We start from the raw sequence: 26,380 nt of genomic DNA on the forward strand, positions 1-26,380 counted from the left end.
CTTAGCTACAACTTGTTCCCTTGTGCTATTTGCATTACACACTAAAACATGTTAGAACAGTGCTGGCCAACTATTTTTCTCAGTGGCCCATTTGGCAAATATGTGGAAATAACCATTAGTTTCAGTTAAAAAAATAAAGTGCAAGTGCTACACAGCTGAGGCATGCTAAGGGATTGTTCTTGCTTGGAGCAGCCAAAGGACTGAGAAAGCTCTGAAGCTCCACCCACCATTGCACATGCACTTACCTTCCAGTTTCCATATCTGAGACAAGCAGCAGAGTGTAATAGTGCACATGGCTGCAGACTTGTTCTTGAGACGTAAGGGGTTTCAGCTCAGAAGCAGGGAGCTGCAGTGCATTTTGGTTTTCCTTGTTTCTGCTTGCAGCCTGGAAACAGGATCAGTAGATGATACAGCAGGGAAAAAGGGCAGGTATAGATTCATGGGGGCGCAAAAGGACCATCGGCTCCTCATGGAGGTGCTGCGTGCTGCAGGATGTGGGACTGAGGCTGTGTGGCAACAGCAGCAGCTGAAACTCACGGCACTGTCATAGCTCTCCCTGTGCCAGGTAGGGATGCTGAGTCAGCAAGGTGCTGCCAGCTGCTTTCTCCCTTATATACGAGTCAAAGTACAGCTGGTGCCGTGCACTCAGGGCTTCTTTTGGTTTCTTTGTGAAGTGATTGACTCAAAGGCTGCCCTGTACCTGCTTATCTTCTATAATGGCAAGTTATTTTTTAACGAGGAATTCCAGGTCATTTCAGGCGGCAGGGAAATACATGTGATACATCATAGTCAGCTGGGGGTGAGCTGAGCAACTCGACCTTGCCAGCAGCACCCAGTGCATGTTAGAAGCTGTCTGCTGCCAGGGGCCTTAAGAGAGCTCTAACCACACCCCGGATAGGTGTTTTTGTAATCCCACCATGGTAAGTTCTGGATTCTTGTATAGATGTGCTTTGAGCAAAGAAGATGCTTAGCCCCGTTTTGGAGGGACAAAGAGGGGATTACGCTGTCTCTCACGGCCAGGCCAGGAGCAGCGGGGGGTATTGCTGAGCAGCTCCTGCCACTGCCTTGCAGTGAGCCTTGCGCCAGCCGCTTTCTGACTATGGGTCTTACTTTTTCAGGAATTATTTTAACAGGAAGTGTTTCTGAGTAAGTGTAGAAATTAAAGCCCTTTTCTGCATTTCTGTGTTAGAAAGAACAAAGAAGCAATGGTTTGATTGTTCCTCACGAAAATGTAATTAAAAACATTTCCTCTTTCTGTCCAGGTCTCTTTGGGAGCAAAGAGACCCTCCGTGCAGCTATTTCTTAGCAGCAGGTTGCAGAGTGGGATTTTGGCTTGCCTCCTGACTGTTCCCTGGTTTTGAGATGAAGCTCCCTGCTTTTTTTTTATGTTTACCCTTACATTGGGTTTGTGTGGAGGGTTTGGCGGGGGGGCTACAGAGGGGGCTGCCCCATGGAGCCCATACCAACCGGCTCCCAGACAGACCCACCGCTGGCCAGGGCCGAGCCCACCAGTGACAGTGGTAGTGCCTCTGGGATAATGGATTTAAGGAAGGGAAAAACACTGAGCAGCTGCAGCCAGAGAGAGGAGTGAGACTGTGTGACAGCAACAGTGCTGCAGACCCCCAGTCAGTGCAGAAGCAGGGGGAGGGGGTGCTCCAGGCGCCAGAGCAGTTATTCCCCTGGAGCCCGTGGTGAAGACCATGGGGAGGTGGGCTGTGTCCTCAAGGGGACAAGGGCAGAACAACTGTATCCCTTCCTGGAGTTAGCTGTGGAGGACACTGTCATGTTTCTCCCTGTGGAGAAATATCCCTTCCAGGCCAGCACGGGCCCTGCCTGAAGGAAGGGTACAAGGTAAGGGAAATAAAGAGGCATTGTTTAAAGAAGTCTTCTACCAGCACTCCTCATCCCTGCAGGGAAGTTAAGCTGAAGCACAGCAGACCACAGAGTGTGTGAAATACTGCAGAACAAGTCCTTGAAGCCTTTTTTCGATGGTCAGACCTAATAAATAGTATTTTCTCTACTGAAGAGCAAATATAAACATGGCCCATTGAAAAATGAATACCTGTAGCATTCATTTCAAAGTGCTTTGCCAAGGCCAATGAGTGTTTTTTGACTTGACTTGCAAAGTGTTTGGGAATTAGAGAGGTTTCTTTGATGTGCAGAGGGCTGCGCAGACTGCCCTCGCTCAGCTCCTGGCTGCTAATGCCAGATGATGTGATGGGCGCAAATTCAGTCAAGCAGCAGCAGTGCTGCTGAGCATCTGTGCTGTGGCAGGGTATCTTGTAACACTGATGCCTGACCGGGAACAAGTTGAGCTGAGCCCAGCTCAGTGCTGCAGGCTCTCCTTGGCTGTGGGCCCTTGCCTGGCAAGTTGGTAGCAGACCCCAAATCCAGTCCCTTCACGTTACTGTTGCAATACATACAGAGACAGATTTACTGCCCCAGAACCCATAAGCAGGTTCCTGGGAGGTTTTCTGGGGTCTGTGATCTTTTTTCCCCATGCTTTCCAGCTGCACAGTCCCACGAAGCAGGGACTGACTTTGTATTGCTCAGAGACCTGACCTGCTACTCCTAAAGTGAAAGTGGAAATGCAGTTGACTTTTAAAGAAGGGAGAAACTGGTCGTGCGCCCTTTTCTCTGGGATCCAAGTGGCTTCTGCATTTCCTCTGCAGGGCTATGGAAGAGGAGCTGACTGAACTGGAAGCTGGGAAGGCTGCTTGACTGCATGGAGAAGGGAAGGGAAAAGGCACAAAGGCTTCTTTGGATGCAGACAGCTTTTAAGGTACTCATGCTTTTATCTTCTTTAAGGGATCCTGTCTTACAGCCAGTCTTTTATTTTACAAATTGTTGCTGTTTCCTCATTTTAATTAGGCATTTAGAAATGGGCACTAAAAAACCAGTCTGCTGCAGAAGGGAAATGATTAGCATGTTTCACATTTTCTCGGTAAGGAAGAATGTGTATTGCTTGTTTGTATAATCTTGCTAAATAAATAACACCAGTTTCTATGGCCCTGGCTACTAACTTTCACACAGTTCTGCACTGCTTTCATATTGCCTGTGCGAATGCAAAAACCCAACAGCTTCATTAAGTGGTGCACTTATATAAAAGTGTGAATGACCACAGAAGCAGTAGTATAAATCTACTAGAGCATTTTCAAGTAACTCCCCAATAATTTTCCCACATCCAGTTAACTTTTTTATTTGTAGCTCCTTAGCATGTTTTGCTAATATCTCCTTTTCCAAAATTGCCATTCTGTCATATTTGCAAATAAAGCATAATTTGCCAGGAGGGTTGCAGTAGAAATCTTTGCAACTCTTCTCCTTTTTGGGGAGAAGCTGTTGCCCAGGCTGGAGCTGATGGTGCGTTGTTTTCCCTGTGCTGCTGTTCCGAGACCTGCGGGGACACGGGTGGGTCAAAACAAAACAGGGAACCTAAACAGAAAGTGTCAGTCAGTAGAGATATTAGTTTTAAAATAAAAGAAATTAAGCTAGTGAAACAGTTTATTCTACTTGTCTTAATGTGCTGCAAGTAGAAAATAAAACATTGGCAGTGTTTTCTAATGATTACGGTGGAAGATTTTTTTTAAGAGCAGGTGCTGAGATTTCTCAGCTCAGGCTCGGTGTCCTGCTGGTGACTTTCTGCACCGGCTTGGTGGGACTGTGGAAACAAACCATGCTCACAGGCTTGCTCTGGGAATAGCTGTTCTGTCTCTTTCTGTGATTTTGTTGTGGTTTTTTTTTTTGTGTGTGTGTTTTTTTTATTATTATTGCTTATTGTAAAAGCTTGTTCCGAGTGGTATCCAGTACATCAACAAAGCAAAACTGGTACTGAAAGTAATGCAAAAATTAGCTCTTATGTATATTCTACTCCTTTTCCAGGAAAGAAGTTACAGTGGAAAATAAAATCTGTAGGATCTTCTGAAGTTCTTTGGGTTTTATTTTGTTACTGCCTTGCTTCCTTCAATAACGTTATTTTCTTCAAACTGTTTGAAACTTAAGTCCTCTCCATGGGATACTTAGAGTAACAAATAAATCTTTTCTGAAAATACATTGCATTATTCCACCAAGATGGTTCTGCCTGGCCATATAAGCCATATACCAAAATGCTTATAAAGCTACAGACCTGCAGGTTGTGTGGCTGGAAGAGAGAGAAGGGGCAGGGAAATGCAGTGTTTACAGTTGGCAAATAGCATCGGATCTTGTGGGTCCATGACTGCACCTCGCGGTCAGTTGGGGAGGGAAGCACACCTCAACCCCCCAGCAGCAGCCCTGCTCTGCCGTCTCCTGTGAGCGGGACTTTGGGTGATCCCCTGCCGCAGGCTCTGTGCTTGTCACCATGGGGGTCCCCACTGAAGCAGCAGCCTCAGCTGAGCTGTGCTGGAGCAGAGTTCCCTGAGTCTGAGGATGCGCACTGGAAAGGCAGAGAGCTCGTTTAGCTCATGCTGGAGTAGGAAAATGCGGGTGCCAAACTAGAATATTCCAGGGCATTAGCTTTTAACTTTGAGAGAGGACCTTTCCTCTGATGGAAATGATGCTATTGCATTAGTGACTGACTGGCTTTACTGTTTTGGTAAACAGTGGAGTTGATTATTGTTTTGTGTTTGTGTCCTGGTTTTGGCTGGGGTAGAGTTAATTGTCGTCTTAGTAGCTAGTACAGTGCTGCGGTTTGGATGTAGTATGAGAATAACGTTGATGAGACACTGATGTTTTAGCTGTTGGTGAGAAATGCTTGCTCTAAATATAGGACTTTTCAAGCTTCCCAGCTCTGTCAGTAGATCTGAAAAGTGAAGGTCTGTATTGCCTTGAAAAGAAAGGTAAGTGGGCAAAAACCTTGATGAAAAATACTTTCTATCCAAACAAGTTTGTTTTAGATTGGAGTGGTTTATTGTTAAAGTAAGTTTAAAACTGATAGCAGGAGGTGGCCAAGACAGCTGAAGACTCTCAGAAACCTGTCAAAAAAGAGGGTTAAGAGGCAGACCAGTGGGAGATTTGGTGAACAGTGTGCTGGCTTTTGAAAATGAAGTGGGGGAGCAGGAAGGAATGTCACCAGAGATAAGAGGAAGGGGGATAAACTTTGAACAAAATGAGAGGAGGCTTAAGTATGAGCCAAGATGATCACAAAAGAGAAGAGAGAACAACGGAAGGAAGACAAATACAAAGCTCAGGCTGAAAACTACTGGTGAAAAAAAAAAAAAAATCACTGTGTCTGTGAGGACTGCATTACACAGGGAACGTGCTACAAGGAGGACAAGGAGGTATGATACCCTGGAGGTATTTAAAAGATGTGTAGATGTGACACTTAGGGACATGGTTTGGGTGGTGCTGGTTAATGGTTGGACTTGGTAATCTTAAGGGTCTTTTCCAACCTAAATGATTCTATGATTCTGTTAGTCTAAGGTGATGATAGTCCCTTGGCACTCGGCTCGGGAAGGGGGGGGGGGGATGATGACGACGACACACAGGCATTGTTGACTGATGCTTTGCAAGGCAGGAGTCAGGTTGAAGTGAGTGATGTGTGAGATGGTACCGACTGACCTGTTTGTTTTTGTGTTGTTTTTACAAAACAAACAAACAAACAAAACCCCACCCAAAGCACGAACTTGCCCAAAGTAAAAAAGATAGGCACTATTTTTAGATGTATGGAAAGAGTATGAGAAAAGATGCTGAGCTCATTTGATGCTCTGAATGTTATTAATACCTGATGGGGCAAGAAGAAATCCTTGCAGGATTGTAAAGGTGAGAGGGAGCACCGTGGATAAAATGGAAGAATTGGTCCCTCGTGTGGTGTGAAGTGGAAATGGACGGTCACCCCTTGGGTGCTCGTGGAGGCCAGGACCTCTGCTCAGGCTGCGGTTCCCTGGGCTTGGGCCCTGCATGGGGGTGTCGAGAGCTCGGGGCTCTGCGGAGGGGCCCCAGATTTCATTCTGCAGGAAGTTTTGCAGTCTCAAAGATCTGCCTCCTGGGCCTGTCGGCAGCTGGAAAGGGCTGGGTTTGGGGCTTGTATTTGTCCTCTCTCGTCTGTTTCCAGAATCGTGATAGGACTTTCAGCAGCTCTAGGCTGGCATGGATCATGAAAGATAAGCAATGATTAACTTCTGCTGAAGAGTTGATGTGTACCTAGGAATTAACGCAGAATTCATTTGGAAATTTACTCAAGGGACTTCTCTGGTACTTCTCACGTAGTGACATACCAAAAAAAGTTGTTCTAAAAGAAAGCTCCTAGGGCAAAGCAGTTTGTTGTTTTCTAGAGCTAGGCTAATGAGGAAAGTTAGGTGATTTTTCCAGATTTTTTTTTTTTTTTCCCTCCTTTGGAAAATGAAACTTGTGTTTTAGTAAAACATACTTCACGTATTCATGACAATTTCACTGTAATGATTGAGGACGACTTTCTGACTAAATCCAAGACATTTTTTGTAAAAAATACTAAGTTTTTGTTTGGTTTGTTCATTTAACTTGGACCATCAGATATTTCCCATCAGGTCTTCTAAACGAAAAATAGAATTCAATTTGATAATAACGATTTCATCTTAGGTCAAGCAAAACATTCAACGCAAAACATCTTCCTTGTCTGATTTTTTTGTGGGCTTTGGAAGTGTCAGCCAGCCAAGAAGTTATTTGCTGCATGGACTCCTGAGCGATGTGTACAGGGCCGCTGCCTTGAGGAGCCTGGAGGACCTGAAGAACGCAGCCTCCTGCCCAGCAGGCAGAAAGGCCATGTGTCTTCTACTGCTGTGACTGACCCAGAGGTGGGAAGGGGTGTAAGTCTGCCATTTGCAAAAGCAGTCTCAGAGTGTTGTAGCAGCTGAGCAGTGTAAACTTTTCTTTGCCTGTATTCCAGCTATCTTGGCTAGAAGAAGCTTTATAGTACTTGGCCTAGAAGTCATTTTCTTTTTGACTAGAGAATAATAAGAAAGAGTGAATGGATGCCGATTGCTGCATTTAATGTCCAGACAGGGAGATGACTTGGGGAGGAGCCAAGTGAGCCTGCCCTGGGACTGTGGGGGATCTAGGAGAGCATCCAACACTACTGGAGCTGAGCCCCCAGAGCAGCCTGATGGAGTCCCCCTACTTCACATGGTTTTGTTTCCTGCTCCTGGCCATTGCAGCTGCCCATCCAAGTGAGTCTCCTTGCTTGATCTCAGTGCTTTTCACTGCACGTGAGTAGCTAAAAACTTTTGAACTGTTACTAGAAAGCTCAGTTGTGTCCAGTTAAAACTAAGACTACAAAACCGCTAGGTGAGAAAAGAAATTAAGAAGGTGAAGGTTGACTCATTTGACCTGTCACAGTCACCTAATTGGGGAGAGGTGACTACTTGTCTGAAGTCAAATGAGGTGATGACTGACTCTTCGCCAGGAGAGTCTGAATGAGTAAAACACCTTTGTCAGCTCTCAGCACCCAGTGCCAGCATACTCCAGCACTTTGGCCAGGCTGCTGGTGCATTTTGGCTTGACTGTAAAACTGTTGCCTGCAGAAACCTGAACTGAACCCATGGCAGTGACCTGGGACACTGCATCCAGCTGTATGTAGTCTGGCAGCTCAGCTGTGAACTTCATTTGTCCTGGGGTCTGGATATCTGCTGGAGACATACCTGATAGGGTCGTGCCAAGGAGTTTTAGAAGAAAAGCAAATAATGAATGATTCATCTCAGCCTGTCCATACAGAGGACCTCTTAGCTTAACAAGAGAAATGCCTTTCAACTCACTTCCCAAGCTGCCAGCTCCCTAGTTAAAACCCCAGTGGGAGCAGTGAGGGAATTACATCATATTTCTACCCTCAAAAATTATTTCGGGGACTGGGCCCAGTACCATATAAAAATTGTCCATTGGCAGACAGTGTCTCTCAACCCATGGCTGGGTTTGTCCACCAAAACTCATCTCGGTCTCCTAACAGTACAACTCTGCAGAGAAAACTGGTAGAAAATAATTTGTTTGTTTATTTGTTTTCTTATTTAGATATTGCCATGCCCTGTGGTGGTGACCCTGCTGAGGGATCACAACGGTCTTCATCTGGCAAAACAAATGTGACAGTCTACCACTGCAAAAACTGTGAGGAACACATATGCAAATCATCCAATTATGAAGGCTTTGTAAAAATTGGTGAAACACAAAGTGAGACATTTTCAAATGAAGTAATTCAGTTGGTGACCAGTGAAACACACATCATGATGTGCCTTCAGCAAGAAGAAAATGCTTGTCTTAAAGGAATTTATGCCATAGTCTGGGAGAAAGCCATGGGAGTAGGAGACTCATGTGGCACACTGGATTTTAAAGGTATGCTCTACTAGGAGCCTGGCTATCATCATATGGAAAACACATTTCTGGTTATGAAATGGAACTGTTATATATTTGGGCCGACAGTGAGGTTAATGAGTAAACTAACTTGTCAAAGTGAGTTTCTTTTGTCAAAAAAATTCATTAAATCCTTTACAAAATAAATTATCTCATGTCAAACTGCTTAAAACTGCACTAGTAGAGATTCAGATAAATGCATGTTACCCTGATTTATACTTCTTTCCTTTTTTTTTTTTTTTTTTTTTTTTGGCAACAGCAATTCTCGTGATCAAAATCTATGCCAGTTGGCAATGTATGGATTCTGTCTACTACAGTCAGTACACACTGAAATCCAGGTCTAGCCTGAAGAGCCATTCTGTGTTGCTCTTCTGTATTGAAGTAATTGCCATTCAAAAAGTGCAATTCAGCAAATAACCAGGAGGTATCCTTCCAGCTTTCTCACGGAACTCTAAATCGGAGATAAAAATGTCTGTCAGTTCATGTGGCAAGTGGCTCCAAGAAGGCAAACTTCATGGCAGATTAGGTTGCCATGATTTTTATGATAATTTAGTTGAACTTGACCCAGGCCAATGACATTTCACCAGTAAACACCTGATTGAATATATGTTTGGTTTTGTCCTCCTGGCTGTAGATGGTTCTCTGAAAGCAGCTTTTATCCCCTGTCTTGTAAGACCTAGAGCATCCTTCCTAATCTTGTTGCTAACAGAAGAAAACAAAAAATTCTCAACCTACACGTGCTTTTGTTCATCCTAGCAGTTCCTCATGTATTTAATTTCTGGCCACTACAAACAATTTCTGTCCTGGATTTATGCTTACCTCTGCAGAATATCTACATGCTGTTACTACCGTGTAAAGCTTGGATGGCACTAAAACTTCTAAGGTGAAAACTGGAAATTGCTGTAGATGTAGATGCCTATATCCCTTGAGAGGGTGACAGGTGGATGTGCTGAGTGTGGGTATGTGTAGGTAGGAAGTTTTCAAGATTCTCCTAGAAGAGGAAAAAGTTATCTAATGGCATGGTGGCATGCAGGCTAGGTGGGAGAGGCACTCCAGGGCCTCTGAGATTTATACAGCTGCTGGTCTTGCTTGTTCCTCTTCTTTGGTTCCTGAGGGTAAACAGGAGTGGCAACATTCTGTCATAATTATTATTTGAATAGGTTTTAATTGCAAAAAGGTAATGATAAACTTTTTACAGATGTTTTGGTGTTCTTAAAATCACATGTGAACAAATCTGAAGAGGGCAAAAATGTTAAGATTTCTATTATTGATTCACAGAACAGTTCATCAGCTTTAGTGAGAAGAAAATCTAAATGATAATGCGTTGATTTTGAACACTTGGTGAATTAAGCATGATTGCAGCAATCTCCATTTTTTTGTGGTACATGAAGGATACACTTAACCTATTAACCTCTTTAACGTTTTTAACGCTTGATTGAAGATCTTCTGAATCATCCATATTCATAATTAAAAGTTCTTCTATCTTTCAGTTTCCTCAGAAAACGGGGAGGATAACATCGTTAGAGAGGAGATGAAAATTTGCTGTAAAGTGGACACAAACCTCTCAGTACCCAGCCGTGTGCTGAAGTGTGGCCTACACAATGTAATGTCAGGAGGAGAAAACAGAAAATCAGCAGCCGACATCACTGCTGAAGGAAATCAAGGTTCATCTCTTCATGTGTTTGTTTGCCCTTTGCTTTGAGAGACTTTTGCCCTGACAGCTTGGTGTGGACTGAGTTTACATGCGCAGGGCAGGGAGATGTGCTGTACGCTCATGCTTCAGACACACATATGCTGAAGCCCTCTAAACTCAGAGGCTTTCCCCTAGCCTGTATAGGTGCCCAGTCCTGGATATATATATCCATAGGTATAGGTTTCTGTTGTAGCTATATAGTTACAGATACAGGGGTGCTGAGGGATGGCAATACATGATGGCCACACAACAGATTTCCAAGAATTCCACTTACCACTAAGTGATAAATGAGACTTTACCTCCAGACTAAGAGGACTTTTGTTACATACAGGTATTTTTACATCCAAATTTCTTTACTGCAGAAATCCCTGTCGTCTTCCATAGGTTATATGGGCAGAGTGTGTTTCCTTGAGACAAGTATACGGTATTTATCCTCCTCTGGGGAAAGTCCTTGGTAGGGCTATGGCTTTCCACTTTTTGCTGTGATGTCTGGGTTTTGGTGGGGTTTTTTTGAGCGTTTTGTTTTCTTTGGGTGGTATTGTTTGTTTGGGGTTTTTGTAATTTTTGAATGCATGCTGGATGATTCTATTATTTCTCTTCCAAATTAGACCAGTATTAAAATAGCCTTTCTAGATATTTATATGTTTAAATTCCCATGCATTGAGATATTTAAAAAATGGTCAAAATGGATTTCCTCAGTGGCATTTGAACCCATCATGAAGGATGGGTCTCACACCTCTTCTTTTTGGTTATTTCAGATGAAATATATGTTCAAAGTTATCTGTTTTGATGAGGAGTCAAGAATTGGCTTCGAATGTTGATAGAGCCATTCTTTCATTACAGGTATCTCCATTAAGATATCTTAGGCCAGAGGCTATTTGTTCTCTCCTGCATTAGTTTCTTCTTTCATTACCAGCTTTTGTGGAGTACATTGCAGAAGCACCAGGCCAGGCTTTTCCTAGGTGGTGCTGATGAGGCAGGCTCATTTCTTAGCACACCTCTTTGATTCACTTGGACTCTATTTTCTTTTGCTCTCCAGGTGAGCGTCAATTTTCAGTCAGCCAAGGGAACATTACCCTCACCACCACTTTACTGATTGCTGGGGTTTGTGCAGCAGCATTGCTAACGTATCACATTTGTCGGAAGCAAAATCATCAAGGTATAGTCTGGCAAAATATTGTTTCCTGTGGGTAACATGCCTTACGAGCAGTGCTAGTAGTGAAAAAAGCATGCAGGGTTTTCCTTCTGGATCTAATTTCCGTAACATTATTTATGAAATTGCTAAATGGTATTCATTGTGAAGGGGAGGCTGGGCTGACCGCTGGTGTGAACTCCACCGCTGCCTTTGGTGCCATGACACAGCCTCCAGTGTGCCATGACAGCCTCTGTCAGCTGGCTTTACTAGGAAAAATAAGCACAGAATAGATTTCCTCTGTGCTCCGGTAACAGAGCCGAGCGATTGCACTGCTCAGCCCTGCCTCAGTGGGCACCAGTGCCTTGAACATTGCTGTGCAGCTTCCCCTGCAGAGACATACCGCGGCCCAGGAGACTGCCGAACATCGGCCCAGTAAAGAGCTATATCTAATTTAAGAAAGAATATTTCCCTAAATACATCCAGGCGGAGAGGTTTTTTGCAAACTAATATGCATGGAAAGGGCTGAGACAGGCTCTGTGGAGTAAAGAGGGAGTCATGTGAATAAAGCCTGGAAATATCTACCTTCCTCTGTATCACCCTCTGCTCTTCCCTCCTCCCTCACAACACAGAGAGTGCACTATTCTTAGTGTGAGGTCATGTTAAACCACCTCTTCAGAAATAGTCGTGCTACAACGCAGTATAGAACTTGGGATGCAACTGCACTGTCATATGCAAAGCATCACACCTGCCATGTGTGGTGGAGGTTTGCGGACAAAACTCAGGGCCTGTGGATCTGTTTGAGATGGATACCAGTGAGTTGCTCAGGAATTTCAGCTAAATAAAAAATCGAGGGAAAAAACAACTGTATGTCTCTTACTTTTAGTTCTGAGTAAATCCTTGCTAATGTTGGTACTTTCTTCCTATTGTTTTCCTAGGTTCTGTCCCAGTGATCAAGCCTGCTTTTTGTTGGTAAGATTTGACTTTTGGGGGTTTAATTATGGTAGATGATGGAATCACATTACTACAATGGTAGGAGGGTGCTCAGTGAAGGACTAGACGTGTTTACTAGGACCATGTTCAGTGGATGTCCATTTCCTCGCTGCATCAAGTCAGAGTCAATAGATCTTAGCTCCTGCATGACTTTGCGGTGGTTCCAGTACTCATGTGTTGATCATTTACATGCTTCTGCAGATGCCTCTTGACCCTGACATACAGTGTCCTCCCCACATCCTGTAGCCAACTTGGCTCCAGGGTTTATGGGAGCTTGTGTAATGCCAGAAGCCGAGACATCTCTCATTACCGAACTAGTCCTTTAGAAACAAATGTTGGTTGTTTCTTTCTAAGAGTCTAAGAATTAAATGTCTAAATCTGGATTTGTTTAAGTTTAACTGATTGGCTAGAAGTTAGTTGAAGCCTAAGATTTTTATCTAGTGCTCCCTTCCTAGTGAATGGAGAGAAATAGCTGTCTTGAGAAGATGATTCATTTCACCTTAAAATTGTTTGAAGATTAAACAGATGAATTACCTTGTGAAGGTACTTGTTTCTCTCTAGTAATGCTACAGGAAGCCAATGAGAACAAGCTGAGTTGTTTGAACATCTACAGTTAGATAAAATGCAAGGTTATCTGAAAAATAGGAGTTCTGTAAGTGCTTGCGAAACCCAGTAAGGTAACACAACGCTAGTCTCACTGCAGTTATTGTTTTAAGACATACTAATAGATACATTAATGCATAGGTAAAAAACTTATATCGCTAGTGGCTGCCCTGAGGCACTGCCCTGTGGCGTAGTGCTCAGTGGTGTTTGGGGCCTGTCCCAGAGCACCTCCAAGGCAAAAGCTGACAAGCCGTAGCAGCCAGGGCAGGGGCTCAGCAGAGATGCCAAGAGCTCACTGGGCACCGAAGCTGCAATCCTTTCACCTTTTAGAGCAAGGGGTCGCCCAGGAGCGGATAGGACAGAGTAGCTGCCTTGAGAACTTCACACTCGAGATTTCCAAGCTTAAACTCATACAATTGGATTGATTATAATTCTCACTGAAATCATCCTGTGCCTTTGGTGGCCTCACAAATACTTTTCCTTCAATTCTGCAGCTGTTAGAAAAACCAGATGGCATCCTGACATGTAAAACCTTGTGCCTGAAAAACTTCTACAAACAAGACCTCCAAGCCAGCAGCATGCTCCTCAGTAACGGTGTACAACATGCAGCTGGACAAACAGACCTCATTTTATATGAGACCTCATGGTAGTTTTCACAAATGTACCTTCATCAAATCCACATGTTCACTGAGGACTGTGATTGCCACAGTTGTCCAGCTGCAGGCCTTCACAAGTGACATGAAAAGCTCCTTGGATCTCCCATCCTTTCCTGGTGCTTTGCTCAGGACAGCAGTCATTGCAAGATGTGTGGATGGCCCAGCACACAGGTTTAAACCAGCTGAATTCTCTCAATGATTTTCATGATTGAAACTATCAGTTCATCTGAAATTCTTCAGAGAACTGTATTTGTGCTCAATAAGGATGTGTTGAACCCTGAGGTTCTCTGCATGTCTTCAATTTTGTAATGTGATAGCATGCCCATAGGTCTTTATTTTTTTAACTCCTGGGTGGTCTTTACATCTAAAAAAGCATTTTGTACAGGTGACTGGTTTGTTGAATTAGAGGGGTTTGACCTTTTGAACAGACATTTGATTTTGCAGCCAGCTGCAGGTTGAGGACATCTCCTCTTGTTCCTGTGCAAGGGTGGATGAGAGGGCAATATCCAGCTCCCTCAGAAACAGCATTGGGCCATGGAAGCCATGGCCCCTTCCAGGCTGAAAAGAAGTATGATGTCAATCTCCCTGAGAGACTAGGTCATAATACTGGCAATTCTAACATAGGACACTTTCAACAGTGATTCCAGTGGGTGGGAAAGCATATTGATGTGCCCACTTCGTTTCCTTATCAGAAAAGACTACAGTATATTTCTGCATCTGAAGACAGGTTTGGGTATCCTGTGTGCAGACAGCATGTGATGAATATTGCACTTCAGGGATCCCCATTTGGTAGTGCACAGGTGGTATGTCAGCTTCAAATGATTTATTGTTCATGCTTGATTTGAAGAAATCCTCAAAACTTTGCATTAGACCTAATCTAGCATCAGGCTTTTGAGCAAAAAACAGCAGCAGCACAATTAGAAAAGCAGATCCATAAAACAGTTTGAATACTTGCTGAATCATTTTTACAAGCTTTAATTACCCATAAATCTGTTGCTGAAACTTGCAGCAGGAAATCTCAAAGGATGTAATGTGTGTGACTCCTGAAATTTGCTACAGTCAGATCTAAAGGGAAAGGTTCATAATGAAAGACATCCAAAAAAATGTTATTAATTAATTTTAGAAATACAGAAAAGCCTCTGTTCTTAAATTTGGCTCTTGTTTGGCACAGGAGACTAGTGTTGTTATAGGTTGGTTTTTTTCCCTCCCCAGTAGAGGCTTTACACTCATGCTGATCTAAGATACCCTTTTAAATCGATTCTCAGCTTATTTGTTGGATTTTGTCTTTTCAATTTTAATGTGGTGTAATGCAGTCAAAACTTTATGAAGAGGTGACAGTCCCCAGCTATTCAAAGACTTTTTTTACTGAATGTTATTTTGACTGATCCAGTTGTGAACTCTGTTATAACATGATGAATGTTGTATGCTTATCCAATAAGCCAAAGCTAAGGTTACCTGTAAAGAGTCCAGACTGTGCAAGGATTTAGAGATAGAAGGAAAAAGACTTTTTATACAGTGCCTTAGCACAATTGCAGTTCCTGTCCTTTCCTGGAAGAGGGCTTCTGTAAGCTTGCGATGGTGTAGATGTGTATCTAAAAGGAGGGAGGAAGAGGTTGGTTTGAGATAAAAGCCATACTTTTTTTAGGAAATAATGTATCTGCTGCTATAGCTTGGGAAAAGAGCACTCATAGCGGGTATGGGCCTTTCGCTTTTTGGCGCCACAGCAGCTGTCATGGGTGTTGCTTTTGGTTCTGTTCCGCTCTGCTCTAAGTCATTGCTGTGGGTGTCTCTGAAGAAGTGCCAAGTGTTCCATTTTACGCGATTAATCTGTCCACTGTGCTTCTGGAGACTTCCAGTGAGGTACACATTATCTTCCTCTATCTAGAAAAATACCATCTTAACATTGAAGGCCATGGCAGTTCTTTTGTATGACCTTTTAATGAGAAAACCAAATGCGTCCACGTGTGGAAAAATCTATGTGTGCGTGTATATATGGTATTTAAATCGGGTGCTGACACTGGGTGGTTTTGGTATAAACTCGGATTTTGGGTTCTTCAGAGAAGGAACAAAGTGACACTTGAGAACTCACATTGTATTAACTTGAGGGATTCAGGCTGAATGATGTGCAGGTTTAATTTCTACTTTTTAACACCAGCTGGGGCCAGAGAGCTGGGTGTGTTTTGAGGAGAAAGTTTCTATGGACACCTCTGCCCAGTGACAGTTCCTTAGCTAAATTAGTCACAAGACATAAATCTCAGACCCATTTTTACGGCTCACACAAGCACACTTTCATTTATATCTCTTCTTCGTACTGAATATGCAGACTGTGATATTCAGAGGCATCACTAGCAACTGTTTCACTTTGCCCCTCCTGAGCCGTGTTGTGCTGGTAGACACCAATCATCCCATGCCTCAGGAAAAACTGTTCAAGGTAGCTTTAAAGATCTGCAGTGTTCGTTCTCAGCAACTGCTTTGTGTTGTTTTGCAATATACAAATATAGACAAATAATTGCTAATGAAATAAAAAATTACTAAAGATACAAAGTGGTCTGATTTGCCAAATGCCATAATTTGATAGTTGCAATTTCACTTTGATTTTGTTGTTGTTGTTGTTGTTGTTGTTGTTTTGTGTTACTATACTCATCACAATAAAACATTAGTTTAAAACCTGGCTATTCATGGATAACCCTGTGTTGATTGTATTGTTATTTGACATGTTAATCTCTTTTTAAAAGCATCACCATCACATGGTTCCCAAACTTATAATCCAGTATTGTTGTCATGATGATTCACTACTTAAATATTGCAAAAGCAAAGACCGGGAGTAAGAGATGTCTCCTGGCATCTTCTTTTGTACCCCGTAGTGAGCTTTGCAGAGAAATGAAAGCTCATTTCACAACCTGCCTGAAATCTGTTTTCTTTACAGTAACTGATGAAATTTCTAAGCTTTCAAGCATTTAAGAAACACATCGAGAACACCCTCTTTCCTGCCTGCAGGAAGAGCTTTTCATCCTATCAGGGAGGGAGCTGGATCTGCATGTGAATTGTAGCCGAGCTGGTGGTTAGCAGCTCTGGTGTACTGCAGACACTATAGAAAATGCGTTATTAAATGTGAAACCAGGAGGCACGCCAGAGGTACGTACCATACTGTTGCCTGGAAATGATGCACTTTGACATTGCCAAGGTGCAGATCAGACCTGCAGTTTTGTGAGCGGGGTTTGTATACCTGAAGTAATGGAGCATCTCTCATCTACTTGCTCCTTACAAAGCCAAGATTTTTGTGTTTGCAGCCACCAGCCAGGCAGCCTGGGAGCACTGACAGACTGAGTTGATTGTACCAAGTGCCTGCATTTCCAGTAAGGCCACAACTGGGAGATAATTGCCTGACTTTGACACTGTAAACAGCAACTTTGAGCCTGCCTTTTCTCAGTTGACTGTAAAGGGAAGGTAGGTGCTCACTGTACGGACTCTAATCCTGCCCTCAGGGCTGGGGGTTGTTTGGCAGTAGGAAGTGGTGGGCGTTTTAAGTGTGAAATCAAACCCGAGATCCGCCTCTCAAGAGAAATCTCTCTTCCCCCTCTCTGTCACTTTTGTTGTGATACTAAGGCAAAAGAAGCATATTGCTAACTTCTTTGAGTAGACAGCTGATGTAGCTGGAAGAGGTCAGGCCAACTTGTGGCCCACAACCCTTTCTTCAGGTCTTTAACTCATCAGTGAGATAATAGAGAACAACTAAAAAGACCTTTGAAAATGCTGCAGATATCGTGTCTCCCAACTGTGTGTGTCTTTCTTCTGCTTCTCCTGTGCTTCCCTGGCCAAAATGGTACGTACATCATAGATGATCTTATGTTTCACAAGTTTCAATATTTTTTCTTCCTTGCTCCCCCCTGCCCCAGTCTATCATCTTAAAAGGTTCCTGGCAAATTCCCCATTAGCAAAACCAGGTGGAACTTTTAAAAACATTCTCTGAAATTATTGAATTATTTTTTAGAAAAAAATTAAAAATTTATTGTGATCAGAAGTTTTCTTTTCTACACAGAAATTACTCTCTGTAGAAAGAGTGGAAGCTGTTTTCCCAGTAATTCAACATGAACTGTATCTGTACCATTAAGCTTGATGGGGGAGCTCACTACTGGATAGAAATGGCTATTGATATTTACTAGGGGCTTTATTATTGAAGGTAATAAAACTTTACTAGAAATATCTAGTGCTAAATGTTGTCGTGGCTATTGAGAATACAAGCTGGCGGCATACTAAGGAGAACAGGCTGAGGAAAAAGATGTGTCCAAACAGTCAGTCCTTCCCCCCCACGACTATTGACAATAACTGGAAAGGATGGTGCCTTAGGAAAAAAATATTATCCATCAATCAACATGTCTGGAAAGAAGATGCAGGGAAACTGATGAGAATATTTGTTTTGGGTGTCTTTGCCATTCTTTAGTTATTGGTTGTTGAGAAGTCAATACCGATTTCTTCAAATATAAATTAACTTTTGAACTTCTACCTCAGTCTTTTGGATTAAACAATTGATGGGTAATGGCTGCTTATCATTAGCTGCGTGGGTCCTTAGATCATGTAAATGTGGATCAGCTTAGAAGTACTGATTTTTAGGCTGATGGAGATTAATTTCCCGAGCTTTCCCTACCCGCTTGTAAAGGCTGAGTGCTCTGTGCTTCTCTGGCTTTCTTCATCACCCATTTCTCTGCCGCTTTGCAAGGTAATTGCTGATAACTCCTGAGTTGCCTTAATTCTGTTTCTTAAGTGTTGTAGGAGAAATGTCCTCATGTCTGGTCAGGATGGATTGACCTACTGTATGTAAACTCCCATGATCTGTCCTTTCTGTGTTTGACTTCTGTGTTTGTTCCCTTATTAAAATAGTTTTAAGTATGTAGGGATCCTTAATTTGCTTGTCAACACTGAATAATTCTACCCTTTCTATACTATGTTTGTCCTAGATATGCAATAACCAACATTTAATTTTTCTTCTCTTGCTTTTAATGTAATTTCTTTTAGGCGTTTCCCATTTGATCCCTCTCTTTCTTGGTATACATTGCACAAGCACTTACTGTTCAGTTTCTTTGGATATTAAAGTCATTAGAGAACTCACAGGGTCTTGTTATATATTTTTATATCTTTGTTTCTTACTATAAGCTGGAGTTATACCTTCTGTATTTCTCTTTCTATGAGGCTACACTATCCAGTTTCCTGATGTTGCTAAAACCTTCTTTCTAAAAAAAATTGTAATTTTCTTCCATACTCTGCCTTTTTGATACCTTTGAATTTCAGATTTAGATCCTCAGCCAGCTCCAGTTATTGTGCTGAGTTCAGTAAACCTTTTATTTTGAGAACTGATGGATCATTCTGGGAATCTACAGAGCAGACTATATTTTTTTCGTGAGCAACAGAAGCCACTTTTTCGCAAGGTCTTTTAAGCTTTGGAGAGATGTTGAGTTGCACAGGTCAATGATCATGAAAGATGCGATAGGTTTCAGGACAGCCAAGATGATATTTACAGGATAGCAAAACTACAGTCCAGTCTTACAGAGTGGTTCTGTTGATAGAGTAGTTGGTTTTGAAAACTATTTTGATGTTAACAGATCAAGAAGAACTCTGATACTGTAATTTCAATTGCTTTTCTTATTTTTAGGTGAAGAAAATGAACAGTCAGCAGACGTTATCAGTGTTTGGGAAGGAGACTCCATTAGCATAACTTGCTCAATGAAAGTTTCAGAAAATGAAGTGGGAACATACTTGAGAACTAGCATACAGCCAATCAATGTGATATATGTTTCCAAGCTGAATACTTCATATATCTTTCCTGCTTTGGCTAATCGCACCAAGTATTCAATGGAAGGAGGGAATCTCAGGATAACTCTGCACAATGTACAGGAATCTGATTCCAATATCTACTTATGCATTAAGTTTGTTAAAAGCAAAGACCACCACAAAACGCTGAGTGGGAAGACAACCATAGTACTGGTAAAAGGTATTTCACCTTTTGAGTCATGAATTAATAAATACAGATACATATTTTAAATCAAAGATTGGAAGAAAGCATAATGGGAGGGAGAGTGACAGAATTTTACTCATTTCTGCTCAGTCAACATACTGATTTGAAGGAAAGTGTGGGTCTGTTCCCTGAAAAGATGAAGAAAACACATTAGATAGAACAGTCCCAAGAAAACCCCTAGGACATCAATTCATGACTAATTTAATCCTAGCTGTAGGTTTTGCAGCCCATGTAGACAATAAGTCATAGGTTGCTGCTGCAGTTTGGAAACTGCAGACCCGCAGTGCTTTCCAAAACCATCATCAGATCTCTCTAAGTAACTAGCAAAACAACAAGCCTTTTTTTTTGGTAGGAATTTCTGCAAATCTCTTTTGTTTTTACTATTTAATCTTAAATGACAAATCAATAATAATTGGGACACTAGTGTCAGGCAGGGCGTGCAAGTTGGGCGTAAGCTGATAGATCTGTTTTTTTTCTCTTCTTAACAAACAGTTGATGAATGGGCACAAATGCTCCTTTTGGCAATCATTTCTGGTTAGGGGAAGAAATTTTCTGTCATTTAATTTACTTTTGTTTTTCTTTTTCTTTTTTTTTCTTTTTTTTTTTTTTTTTAATTAGAAGAGAGTTGAATCCACAATATTCTTGGGCAGCTTATTCCTCTATGTACCTACCCTTCTGATGAGTAACCTGATCTAACCTGAAATACCTTTACCAAAAGTTTTCAAGGTTTTCTTCCTTTCCTGTCCCTAAGGCATGCAAAACCTAATTGATGGGTCAGTAGCAGTCATCTGTAGCTATGAAAACTTATAATGTCCTTCCTTTTGGCTTCTCTTTTCAAACTTCTTGACTGTGTTTTCCCAAATGAATTCCAACTTCTTGATTATGTCCTGTTTCTCCAAATTATTTTATTAAAATGCCTTTATCTGTTCTTGGTTCTGATCCTCTTCTCTAAAATACTTACAAACTTCCCAGAATTCTCTCTTGTGCGAATATGATAAATTCTATCTTCATTCCTTCGTCCACGTTAATGATAATGTCAAAAGGAACAAAGCCTGTTCTCAGAGGAATTGAATGAAGTGTCTGCCCAGCTGGACAGCAAGCTGTCAATAACAGCTTTTTGAAGACCATTTTCAACATTGATGGCACCCACATTGTATGACTTCACCCAGACCGATAGTCCCCAGATCTTTCTATGGCTTAATCTCACTTGAGAAGCAGGCAACAGGCCACGTCTCAGGGGCAAGCTGACGAAGCTCTGTATTCCCTTAGAAGAGTTCAGTAAATTTATTGTTTAGGTAGGTGAGACCCTTTACAACCAGGTAAACCTGTTAAGTCAGTCTTACTTTCACATCCCGGGGCAGGAAAAGATGCCAGGGTGTACTGAAATGTATCTTTCTTTTCAACACATGCGTAAAGGTAGCCTTTGAAAAAAATCATTTTACCCAAATTTCTGTGACCTGTTCTTTCTGTCTTTGACCTCTGTATTTGCTCCTCTCGTTAAAATGCACTGCGCTAAGTATGTGGTAGCCGTTAATGTCTCCTGTTTTTAGCTAGAACCAGTGGAGTTATTGAACAGTCACCGCTCTACGTCAATCCTCAGCAAGGCCAGTCGATCAACATCACCTGTGCGTTGAAAAGCTCGCAGGAAGATGAAGAGATCTACTTGCTCAAGACTCGCGTGCAGCCTGAAAGAGTGCTATATATTTCAAATCAGACCACAAGTATTTCTCCTGGTTTTGCTAATCGCTTGGAGTATTCAAAGGAAGAACATAAAATAGTGATAACTCTACACAACCTAAGGAAAAATGACAGTGATATATATGTATGTGCTGTGGTGATGGAAAATTTCTCTTCCATCTCAGCAGACGGCAGTGGCACTATGCTGTTGATTAAAGGTACTATCCTTCTCCTTCTTTAATCATAAGTAATTATAGGCATGTTGTAATACAAAAGGTGGACTAAAAGCTTGCAGAACTTCAGTCAGGACAGGTAGAGCCCTAACCCATGGCTAGACTTCTTCCAGTACCTGGGAAGGTTCGGAGAGTGTGCTCAGACTCCTCTGTGCCCTGTTGTACTAGAACACAGAAACAGGCACTACGTTTCTACCTGCCTTGTACAGCCAGCGGGGAGTTATGAAAGAGAAAGCTTGCTATAATCCTGCATCTTAAAAAACCCCAAAGGTCAAAATCAGACCACAAACACTTCAATGTGTCTGCGAATAATCTGCCAATTTGGGGAAATGAATCCGTATTTTTAGCATCTGTTCTCTGACCATAATGTGACATAAATGTCTTTTAGAAACCATTCCCTATAGCGAGCCTTTGTGTTTAAACTAGGTCACACTAGGGAGCACAGAACAAGTCCTCAGGCATTTTCTTAAAGTACCACAGATAATAGCAGGGATGATCTCACATACCCTTATTATACAGTGAGCACACTGTAAGCATAATTCCAAAGACATGGGTTTTAATTCTCCTGCAGGATGGTGTTGTAACCATTTGCTAAGTTGAAAACAAAACCAGCAACATACTGCTTGATTTTGATCTTACTGATGCCGTTTAATACTGTGCATTGGGCTTTGATGAGAACTTTGGGTAATTAAAATAAGGTTTACATAGGCCCTAAGACTTGCAAAGGATCTATCTGCAGTCTTCAAAAAAGTCTGTGGTCTCATTCATAACTGGTGTAACAACTCAGTAATGTGAGTTGGGGAAAACAACGGCTGCACATCAAAGAAATTGGGTGATTACCAGATATTGTGTTACTCGGATATAGATTAATTGAGGTTTTAGAGAATTGTAACCCTTTCCACTAACACTGTTCTGCTCAGTGTATATACTTCTGATCACAGTAACCTCCTACTTCTGTCTGTACTGCTTGCAAACCTACCTGTTTTACAATCCCTACGTACTCCCGGCTGAACCCGCAGCGTTGCTGTAATACTGCAGTAAAACATCTTTTGTTTCCGTTACGTGTGTGGTCCTACTTCTGATCAGTGCCATGGAAGCTATGGCCTTTGTTGAGTGCTCCTCATGGACTCTTCACATGCCACCTGCAGTCATTACCAGCCTCTAGAAGAGCACAGGGAATGCCAGTGAGAATACTAATGGGATGAGAATTCTGGCTATGTAGCATGCTGTTGATATCTGATTTCTTGCTGATCAGTAAATATTTTTTTCATAATAAAAATAGAATTCCACTTCTTCATATTTATATTAATAATATAATTTTACATGCAGAAGCGGAGCAGACAGACTGCAGTAGTAGTTCCTGGGGCATCTATACTCTTAGCATCCTGGTAGCGCTACTGTTTTCTGCACTGATATGCTGCAGCTTGTATCATGTCGATGTAAGTATGTTGTTACCATGCCAAAGCAAAACTGAATCCAGGTTGAGTGAATAGGTGCCTTTGATATTATTTGTAAATAGTGACTGAGTCAAGCAGACATTTGATAAACCTAAGGAATCATGAATGTCTATTGTCTCCTCTTTGCCCTTGTTTAATGTCTCCCAGCTGTAACTCTCAGCAGTAAAAACTGTCATCTTATGTTTCTGTAACCCAGTAAATAACATAGTCTGCCTTTTGAGAACAAATACCAAGTAAGCTTGTAAAATTGGCAGTCAACACCGCAGCCCTGTGTTGCATGTATTTCTCTGAACAGAGTACCTCACTGTCCTGTTTTGCTGCCTTTTTTTTTTTTTTTTTTTTCCATTTGGGAATGAAGCTACATATACCGATCTTGTAACAGGTGGGAGATAATGGTTGGAGGGGGATACAAGGACAACAAACAGTCAGCCTAATGTCTGAAAGTAGCATTAGAAAAATAATGTTGTCCTGTCCTAGAAAGAAAGGTGACCAAGAAATTTTTCCTTGACTGGGATTATTTACATTCATATTCTGCAGAAAGTTCCCAGAAATTATTTGTCTCTGATAGATCTTTCTGCACCATAGGGATTACCCAGAATCAACAGAGTATGAGTCACCAACCAGGCTACTATCTGGTCCCTCCACGTATGGCTTCAGTACTGCTAAAAACAAGTAGTACAATATCATTCTGGCAAAGCCAAGAGGCCCTGTGGGAACTGGTCTCCTGTGTTATCAGCAGCAAGCTGTGGATAAGCCTTATTTATGCTGGGCCCACGGTTCCATCCAACTCTTGAAGGAACTTTTCATGAAATTACATCAGACTGACAATAGAAAGTTAAATAAATAGGTTGATAATTCCCATCTAATCCTCTAAGACCTCATTGGGTTATGAGAGGAATTTAAAAAGTACATTTCCACTTCAAACAGGTGAACCCCTAAGATGTAAATCAAATCCTTGGTTGGGGTCTTTTAAAGCTCTGTTCTGAATACTTGTTTGCTTTGTTTTGCAGATGAAGAAATATTTCCAGAAAAGAAAACCAAATGTAGTATATGAAGATATGTCTTACCGTTCTAGATGTAACACCTTGGTGAAAACCAATGCTTACATCATTAACGATTAAGCTTCTGCCAGCTGGGACCATATGGGGATTGACCATTCCTTTACAGGTCTCTGAGAGCTGCCTTAGCAAGCTGATGCGCTAGCAGAACCAACAAGCTGAACTATCACCTGCCTTCTTCAGCGGAAAGAAAAAACTGCCTCATTTCCAAAGCTGTTTCTGCTTTTTTGATCACTTGTAAATTTTTGTTGTTTGTTTTTGGTTTTTTTTTAATGTCTAGAAAATGTAGAGAAATGTAGGTATCCTGTACATGTGTCTGCAGTTTAGTATGGAATGCAGAATTTTTGGACTATATATTTGGCTAGATGCAACATATGGAGTTATTTGATTGATAAATAACCATGTCAGGGAAGGTGGGATAGATGGAGAGGTCTGGTTCTGAGCTTGCTTTCTTCTGGTCTGGTGCTCAGAAAGACCATAACATGCCTGTTCAATAATACACAATGCATCCACATATGAATGGATTACAGTTTTCTTATGAATCTTTGTGGGTCTGTCCAAGAGCTCAGGTAGCTAAGACTACTCATAGAATCATAAAATCATAGAATCATTAGGTTGGCAAACACCCTTGAGATCATCAAATCCAACCATTAACCCAGGGCTTCGAAAAGTTACAGAGAAGAAATCTATTCTGAAGAGACCTCAGAAACTTTGTGGCAGAGTGAGTTATCAGTGACGTGGGCTTACCTGGACAAATGTCGGTAACGGCCCTAGGGACGTGCAGTCAAGTTTGGATTTTGAATGACTGCCTCTGTCAGAGATAGTGGCATGACTGGTATGGGTCTTGATGTGGCTGACATACAAAATTACTAGATTTGGGGCATGGCAGCTTTTTGGGACAGCAGAAATATCTGTGATGGGCTGCTGTTGTCTCAAGCTCCAGATGTCTTAGGACTACAGAGCAGGACGTATTCCTCCAGGTCAGTGACTCCACACCGTACAGTACCAGGGGAACTAATCTGGGACAAAGCCTGCGTTCCAATCTGGCCATGGGTGAGTCTGATCCAAAATCACTCTTACCGTGGGAGTTTATCAAAAACTCACATCAGGTAAGTAGGAACTAAATTTGGTTTAGTAATGGCTTAGAACAGGTCACTACGGTGGGCTTAACTTTACTCTAGCTAAGGAAGGGCTACAGTTTTTTTCAGGGGTGCTTTGGTTTCACAGAGCCATGGCCGCTGTGCAAAGTCAGCAATCTTGTGTGCCCAGAGGAATATCAGCTTGCCCTGTTCTGAGGCAGGATTGATGGGGTTGGCTTGTGGATTCTGGGGTCAGGCTGAAACTAGAATTTTTCTTTTTTGATGTATTTGTTTAGTTCTTTGAGGGATTAGGGCCGGTTTGCTGTTGATGAGTGCGTGGCTGGAGAAGAGCCTGGCACAGGGGGTCCTCCCTCCCTGGAGGTGAGCTCTGCCCAGATCTTGGCTGCCCAGCCAAGCCCATGCTTGGGAGAGCCCGTTTCCCTCCGGGCGCGGAATGCCGTGTGCCAGACCCGAGGGAGAAGCATGCTCGTCCGGGGGGCTGCTGCAGGGAGGGCTGTGCCCTGTCCATCGCAGACCCTGCCGTCCTCGTGTAGCTGTCACCAAATAAAATCCTCTTTGTGGCTGGGGCTTTGTACAGTTGCTCAATGTTTTTATACACATATTAAAGACTATTTCATATATCTTGCAAATGAATGATAGTTATTGAATGAACTGTTTCTTCAAGTGTTTTGGTTTCTTTTTTAAAAGTAGAATGATTTAGAGGCTTCTTGCAAAATGCAGTATAACTTGCTCCTAACAGCACCTTAATAGACAACGTAATAATTATTTTCCACTTTATTTACATAATGTACATGTGGGAGTTTTATTTTTTAATTTTAAATCTAGTCACTGAAGAAAACACCATAGAACACTTCAGATGGTGTATATTCATGCAATCTCTTCCTAGCAGCTAAAAAAAAATTCCTGAAGAGATAAAAATGTCAAATGGAGGTGGGTAAGCAGCAGACGGCACTGGGGAAGCTCAGCCCATCCTTCAAATGGCACCTGGCACCCGGTTGCGACGACTGCAGGCCATGGGGTTTGCTAAATCTGAAGCAGGAGATGGCACCTCACTGCTGTTGACCCTGTTTAAAGCGCCCATAAGCCCAGCCCCAGTGGGGTCCCTTGTCCCCTCACAGGGGTCTCACCTGCCCCCTCCCCACTGGTGAGCGCAGCCCCTCGCCACTTGCCCAGGCCCCGCTGCCGTGGTGCATGGAGGCCCTGTGGTGCCCATGGCGTGGGCAGGTACCCTGGGGGCACTGCCAGCCTCTCTGCCACTTCGCTGTCCTGCGCATCCCGCCCAGGGGGACAATGGTGTCTGCAGTGGGGTCAGGGGGAAGGCCCTGAGGGATGATGAAGGCTTTGCAGCCCCTTGCTGGGAGGTGTATCCCAGCACCCGCTCCTGCGTGGCCAGGGCGCTGGCAGGGTCCCCCCAGGGCCGCTTTCCTCCCAGGATGGAAGAAGGAGGCCTCCCACATGGCGCCTGAAGGCTGCTGCTGC

At 42.6% G+C, this 26,380-nt stretch overlaps 2 protein-coding genes across 7 annotated transcripts; both read left to right on the forward strand.

Annotated features, from left to right (window-relative positions):
• The first annotated feature begins 839 nt into the window (after nucleotides 1-839).
• Nucleotides 840-16,033, forward strand: LOC119158385. 6 transcript variants are annotated; one of them, XM_037410225.1, is made up of 8 exons: nucleotides 840-920; nucleotides 2,673-2,782; nucleotides 6,951-7,118; nucleotides 7,954-8,271; nucleotides 9,780-9,953; nucleotides 11,022-11,141; nucleotides 12,053-12,086; nucleotides 13,205-16,033. In XM_037410225.1, exons 3-8 carry the CDS (start codon nucleotides 7,055-7,057, stop codon nucleotides 13,209-13,211), a joined length of 717 nt encoding a protein of 238 aa, XP_037266122.1. In that variant the 5' UTR covers nucleotides 840-920; nucleotides 2,673-2,782; nucleotides 6,951-7,054; the 3' UTR covers nucleotides 13,212-16,033. The 6 variants fall into 6 exon arrangements, with proteins under 6 accessions (XP_037266122.1, XP_037266153.1, XP_037266114.1 ...); XM_037410217.1 differs by lacking the exon at nucleotides 840-920 and adding an exon at nucleotides 2,872-2,944 and having other exon boundaries at nucleotides 2,570-2,782; XM_037410208.1 differs by lacking the exon at nucleotides 840-920 and adding an exon at nucleotides 4,913-5,255 and having other exon boundaries at nucleotides 2,570-2,782.
• Nucleotides 16,034-16,978: 945 nt separating this feature from the next.
• Nucleotides 16,979-25,488, forward strand: LOC119142324. The gene is made up of 5 exons (XM_037375144.1): nucleotides 16,979-17,189; nucleotides 19,014-19,352; nucleotides 20,927-21,271; nucleotides 22,616-22,725; nucleotides 23,754-25,488. The coding sequence occupies exons 1-5, from the start codon at nucleotides 17,117-17,119 to the stop codon at nucleotides 23,862-23,864; spliced, it is 978 nt and encodes a 325-aa protein (XP_037231041.1). The 5' UTR covers nucleotides 16,979-17,116; the 3' UTR covers nucleotides 23,865-25,488.
• The last annotated feature ends 892 nt before the right edge of the window (nucleotides 25,489-26,380 follow it).

This window comes from Falco rusticolus, chromosome 1 (genome assembly GCF_015220075.1).
Source record: "Falco rusticolus isolate bFalRus1 chromosome 1, bFalRus1.pri, whole genome shotgun sequence".
NCBI lineage: Eukaryota > Metazoa > Chordata > Aves > Falconiformes > Falconidae > Falco > Falco rusticolus.

Bases quoted from the DNA above. Each gene is read 5' to 3' on its own strand.
- LOC119158385 (XM_037410225.1), top strand. From the start codon at position 7,055: ATGGAGTCCCCCTACTTCACATGGTTTTGTTTCCTGCTCCTGGCCATT. The intron at 7,119-7,953 runs GTGAGTCTCCTT...TTTCTTATTTAG, and splicing joins CATTGCAGCTGCCCATCCAA to ATATTGCCATGCCCTGTGGT. The intron at 9,954-11,021 runs GTTCATCTCTTC...TTTGCTCTCCAG, and splicing joins CACTGCTGAAGGAAATCAAG to GTGAGCGTCAATTTTCAGTC.
- LOC119142324 (XM_037375144.1), top strand. From the start codon at position 17,117: ATGCTGCAGATATCGTGTCTCCCAACTGTGTGTGTCTTTCTTCTGCTT. The intron at 17,190-19,013 runs GTACGTACATCA...TCTTATTTTTAG, and splicing joins GTGCTTCCCTGGCCAAAATG to GTGAAGAAAATGAACAGTCA. The intron at 22,726-23,753 runs GTAAGTATGTTG...TTTGTTTTGCAG, and splicing joins GCAGCTTGTATCATGTCGAT to ATGAAGAAATATTTCCAGAA.